Source organism: Podarcis filfolensis (assembly GCF_964270895.1).
Source record: "Podarcis filfolensis genome assembly, chromosome: 4".
NCBI lineage: Eukaryota > Metazoa > Chordata > Lepidosauria > Squamata > Lacertidae > Podarcis > Podarcis filfolensis.
This window is the reverse complement of record NC_139607.1, coordinates 66,123,175-66,129,174: the sequence shown is the minus strand read 5'-3', so window position 1 is coordinate 66,129,174 and position 6,000 is coordinate 66,123,175. Positions and strand designations below refer to the sequence as shown.

The window sequence follows — 6,000 nt, the reverse complement described above, 5'->3', positions numbered from 1 at the left end:
GTCTCTGTCCATGGCACAAACTAGCAATCTGCACATGACTTGTAGAACACAGTAAACCAAGGTTTGGCGTAGCAAGTTGTCTGAACCCACTCTTGTGGCTAAACTTTGTTCTCACTAGCCACAAGCTGTAACCAAGGTTTGCTCTTGCTTTAGCTCAGCATGGTGCTGGGCCAAAAGGGAGCTTGCATGTTCATGCAGGCTTGTTAAGCTGTTGTTTGGCTTGCTGTTGTGTTGAACAAGACCAATATGTTGAGTATGGTTCCAATGCTGTGAACTGTGGCAGCATGTCAGAAAACTCAAACAGGTAAGTGCAAAGAAGTTATCTGACTATCTGGTGTCACTGCACCCAGGAATTCAGCCTGCCAAATCATTTTTAATACATTTATTTAGAGCCTTTCTATATCACTTTCTGCCAAAGGTGACCTCAAAGCCACTTTGCATATCAGAGTCACACAATTTCAATGCAAATAATAAAAGGCAATAAAAACACCAGCCATAAACAATGAAAACCAATTCATCAAGAACAGTTGAGTGTGTAAAGCTCTCGAGGAAGCAAGCAACAGAAACTACTGGGCGTCTTCACAAATTTCTTATGCTGGGCTCTGTCCAATGATGTCAGGTGCTGATACCAGCCCTCTTTACCATATTACTTAAACTTAGTGCTTTTTTACTAAATAAAATAAAATAAAAAATGTTCAGGGGTAATCTCATTTTCCTACTCACACTGAAATCCTGCCCCTCAATGAGGCCAAATTTAGATTCACAAAATGTTTAGGGGTATGCGTACCCCTGTGTACCCCCGCCCCCACCCCCCGAAAAAAAAGCACTGCTGGTACTATTACTTGAGTTAGATTGAAAAGCTTTTACTTGGTTCTTCTGAATTACAACCTCAATTATGCAAACATAAGTTCCGTTAACACTTACTGTAAGCTCTAGGCTCTTGAGACTGTGATCCTAAGCATACTCACTCGAAAGTCATTCCTGTTAGCAACACATCCCCACACATCCTGTGGGGATGTGTATCTTTAATGTGTAGGGTAGGATCAGGTATCAAAAATAAGGCTTGGGCTAGATTCTGCAGGGATTGGGGATCTCAGTTGCGCAGCAAATCCAGTAGGCTGAACTTCCCCCCTTCCCAGATCAAATGATGAACAGTGAATTCAACCATTCTTTCTGGATGGATGGACTGTGTGAACTTGATTGCTGACTCGATCCAGCCACATATCTACCTGATGTCACATATGGATGTGATTTGAAGGAAATAGCCTTGCAGGCCAAAATGGGCCCAGATTTGGCCCAGAGGCTGGAGGGTCATTACCCATGACATATAATTGACTTCTATTTGAAACTGCAGGTTTCCATTTGGAATTAAGGTGCCAAGTCATGAAGTTCTGATGCACTGGAATCATGATTCTAAACACATTCCCGTGGTTGATTTCATTGGACCTACTTAAGTGTGTCAAAGATCAAATTTTTATAATTATTGTATTTTAATCCTATTGGCATCCAAAGTTCCTTAAGCGGCATATAATGTTTCTGAGCTATGTTCTAGCCATGGCTAAAAATATAGTGCAGGTTTCAAGCCTTATGCATGTTTTCCACTTAGAAATGGGAGGAGCATACTCTTTTAGCCAACAGAGGTGTTATGCTATGAAGAAATCTAAATGGGATGCAAAGGAGGCCATCACACTGCTCGCTAATAAAACATATACAGTGGTACCTCGGGTTAAGTACTTAATTCGTTCCGTAGGTCTGTACTTAACCTGAAACTGTTCTTAACCTGAAGCACCACTTTAGCTAATGGGGCCTCCTGCTGCTGCCGCGCCGCTGGAGCACGATTTCTGTTCTCATCCTGAAGCAAAGTTCTTAACCTGAAGCACAATTTCTGGGTTAGCGGAGTCTATGTAACCTGAAGCGTATGTAACCCGAGGTACCACTGTATAGCATTCTTTCTAGAAGTGAAGCGCAAAGCTGGGATCCCTCCTGGTGAATGGACAACATACTTTAATATCCATACAAACTTTCAACCTGTCCAATAAGTCAGATATATCGCTTTCATCATATCTTCCTCTATGAATATCATAACTTGAAATATATAGTACAATGAGATCTTCCTGGCTCAGAATGTTTTATAAATGGAATGTCAGGTTACTCTATTATGGTAACTTTTTGATAGTAGAAGTTGTAGCCTGGTTGCTGCTGCTAATAGATCTGCTCTGAGAAAGAGGTTGGACCCATTTAATATAATTGCTTAAAAATAGTAAAAATGCGTTGGGGGGGGTCTCATTTGTAATTTTCTTCTAAATACTTGTGTCACTATTATTTACCTGGGACCTTTGAGACAGGATCTTCATATATACTTGATTTGCTCTACCTCTGTAGACCTGTAACACTCTTTTCGTAGGATCTATGTGCAATATTATTCTTTAGAAAAAAATGAAATGTCTTGGTTCAGTTTATTCAGTGTGATTATTTGCAGCCACAATACAATATATTAGAACCAAAACATTAAACTGAGTGCAGATAGATGTTTCTGGATTTATTCTCCAAGGTATAAAATATGAATGGTATAATTGTTGAACAGCAAACAATTCAACTAAAAACTCTTGAAATATTATAACTGAAACTATTTTGATGAAATATTAATCTTGGTATAGTCCCTTTATTTTGGAAAAGGATGCAATTCTTTTGTTCTCAAAACACATTATTAGAAAAGGAGAACCTTTACAGTTCAATTTCTGTCCTTATTCATGTTGTGCAAAACAATCTGGATTTTCTCATGAGAGATTAATGAACAGATGGGAGATCAGTGGCAGTAACACCCAGCATCTCATCCATAAGCAATGGGCATGAATGCGATCTAATGTCATTCTTTTTGGAGATGGCTTCATCCAGATCCAGCTGTTTATCATTGATCTTCACCTCCATACAGCCGTTATAAAACACTGTTACAGGGGTTGCCTCAAGTGGAACATCTGCATTAAAAAAATCAGCACTTTATTTAAATATTGATCCATGCTTCTTTTTATTTTTTGACACGTATAAATGCTAAAAGATGTATTCAGTTGTGTATCTCGTATTACACATATAGAGACACACACATATTCAAATAAATGTAGAAATCAAACAAGAGTGAGGAATGTCACACACAGAGATAAAACAAATAAAATAACATGGAAGACAAACATTTCAGCTATTGAAAATGCTCTGCATACTCCTGACATTGGGCTCCAATCCTTTATGCAAAACAACGACAGTCTGTAGGTACCCATTCATAATGTGTTCATCACTTTTTTTTGTTTTGTTTTTGTTATGGGTTTTGTTGTTAAGCCTCATTTTGCCGCATGAACTTCAAGCTGGAACACTTTTCAAGGAGGCTAATGGGGTGGGGAGTTAATCTTATTGAAAAAGCTCCTCTTTATCCAGTCATTCCCAATCTCTTTTTTTAAAACATCTCATGGTTAAACTGTAGCCACATGGCTCAAACTATGAGGGAAACCTCCCTTAGGTGGCAATTGATGGTAGAAGATTGGGATTTTCCCAGAGAATTTCCCATTGACAAAAATGTGACTATAGGTGATGTGCCCTTTGACTTTCTGTTGTGTTGATTTATGTACCTGGATTATTTCTTTGTGTGTGCTAATTCTTTTCATGGTCCTTGAGAACTATGAAGCACGTGGTGGTTCCATGTGATTCTAATTTGCTCTTTCCCCATTACTTCTATTGCCAAGGTTTAAATCATCAGCATTATTTTTCTCAGCTGCTCTCCCCTTTCTCAAATGAGAGGAAAACACACAAAAGGGCAACTACTGACCACTGGATAGCAAAGAATATGAAACTTCCATACAATGTGCTGAAGCTGATTCCACCCATAGCTAATCTAAACTCAAAGCTTACTTGCACCAGCTAGGTAACATTGTTTATTAATGTTACCTCAGTGAATTTCAGTTATTCACAATTTCCAGGTTGATTTTTACACACAGCATTTTTACACACACAGGGAAGTTCACCAAATCATAATAGCAGGTAGCATTTTGGATGGCCTTTCATAAAAAGGCTTTCCTTCACACATCTCCAAATTATTAATATGGAAATAATAGGTTGCAAAATACACTAGCTTAGTTACATTTCACATGTAATTCCTCAGTCTAGCCAGCAGAGGACACTTAAAGTATGCTGTAACAGCTTCATAAGATTACAGAGGGGGGAAAACATAAAGGAGTGGGCAGGGAAGGAGGGAAAATAGGTCCCCTAGGGTCATGTCCAAAAATAGACTTTGTGAGAGAAAGTCCTCTTCTATTAGTGCTAAACCAATGCAGTTTTAACCACTATTGCAATACCAGGTTTCGCTAGAAACTATGCAACCGTGTTTTAAAAGAAACAAAAGGACAAATAAAATTGAAACAAAAAAGTATTAAAGCATAACTTGATTATTCTAATCAATTAAATTAATTAAAGGGAACAACACTTACCAGGAATGCCACCTAAGTAGGTATCGATAGAGCCATTCATCGCTTGATCAAGAGCAGAGAGCTCCTGTTCCAAGGAGGGAAGCAGAGTGTGTGAATCAGCTGTAAGTTCAAGCTGCTGTCTAGTCACTCTGAGTTTCAGCAGCATTCTTCCTGAGGTACACAATCGCTTTGACACCAACTGGGCCACAATGACATTCTCAACTGATACAATGATATCCTATGGACCAGAAGCAAAAAATGGCCTTGTTAACGACATTTTATTTATTTCTCTTTTTTTATATCCACAAGGAAACTCGAAGCAGTTGACAGTAGAACAGTAAAACAAAGACAGCGATATCAAAAACCCACAGACAAACATGAAAAAAAGTTACAACAAATCAACAAATGCTCTAATACCCTATAAATAAAATACCCAAGCAAAAAAAAAATCACTTACCAAACAATGCACAATTCATAAATATTCAATCAATGCATCCTGACAGCAAAACCATGGTAATAAACAACAAGGGGACATGCACTTTAGTGGAATATAACCCCCAGCTGAAAATATACTGAAAATATTGTGACGCACCATTAAAGCAGGCAAATCCACTCTAGAGCCAGCAGGAGCTAAACAAAAGCAAAAGAGGAGCCCTGATGGATCACACTAAAGGCCTATCTAGTCAAGCATCCTCTGTAGCCATCCAGGTGTCTATGGGAAGGCCCCTGGCAGTTTTTTAACCAAATGGCCAGGCTAATAACAAGATCCTCTAACCAGGGAGGCACCCATTAGTACTCTTTCATCATAGGGAACTGAGAGTCATTATACCCCAATAGACCTTTATGGCTGATACCAGGGGCTTCCCTAGGCAACCTGTTTATTGAACATTCAGCCTAATTTACTTGTACAAAGCTTACACAGTGGCTAGACAAGGTTCCAGTCTTTACCGAGCATTTGTTGTGATTTGTATGTGGGATGGATAACAGTGAGCACTCTTTCTGGTCATTCATCATTCATTCATCCTATATTTTTCAGTGCCTTCAGTGATAACTTCCCCAATTGCAAAGTCTCAGCTGTTGCTGTTTTAAAGTGGATTTGATGCACCAGGGCAAGAGAGCGCTTTAGCTGCACAAACCTAAATTTACAGCGTGTGCTTGAATCCCTCCCACCGGAAAAAGAGAGACTGGGAAATAAGGAGAGGCAGCCTTCTCCATTCTCCCAACTGGCAACATAAAGAGATGAGCTGCTGGAGGCAACTGTCTCCAGTACTGGTTGTGACTGCAGCCCAGCCTGGGGAGTCCACACAAGGTGACAAAGCTGTACTTCAGTGCCAAGGGAATCTCTGGTCTACTACCTTTAGTTGTTACATGTTTTATTTTCACACTGTAGCACACGAGGAACCAACTGTAACAATGTTTTCAAAGAACTTCAAGCTCAGCATCATTATTTCTGATGAAGTAAAAGAACCTTTGCAGGACTGCACTAACTGTACTATCATCCAGAGAAGAGTTTGCTTTAAAGAATCAGGTCGTAAAAATTCTGCACATA

At 39.3% G+C, this 6,000-nt stretch overlaps 1 protein-coding gene across 1 annotated transcript in view; it reads right to left on the bottom strand.

The window, feature by feature from the left end:
* Positions 1-2,437: 2,437 nt before the first annotated feature.
* Positions 2,438-6,000, bottom strand: part of PROS1 (protein S) — a 36,107-nt gene continuing 32,544 nt past the window's right edge. The window contains exons 14-15 of the mRNA XM_083611568.1: positions 4,473-4,689; positions 2,438-2,975 (exon numbers count right to left, since the gene is read on the bottom strand). Coding sequence (XP_083467694.1) covers positions 2,788-2,975; positions 4,473-4,689 — 405 coding nt within the window. The 3' untranslated portion in view covers positions 2,438-2,787. The remainder of the gene's footprint in view (positions 2,976-4,472; positions 4,690-6,000) is intronic.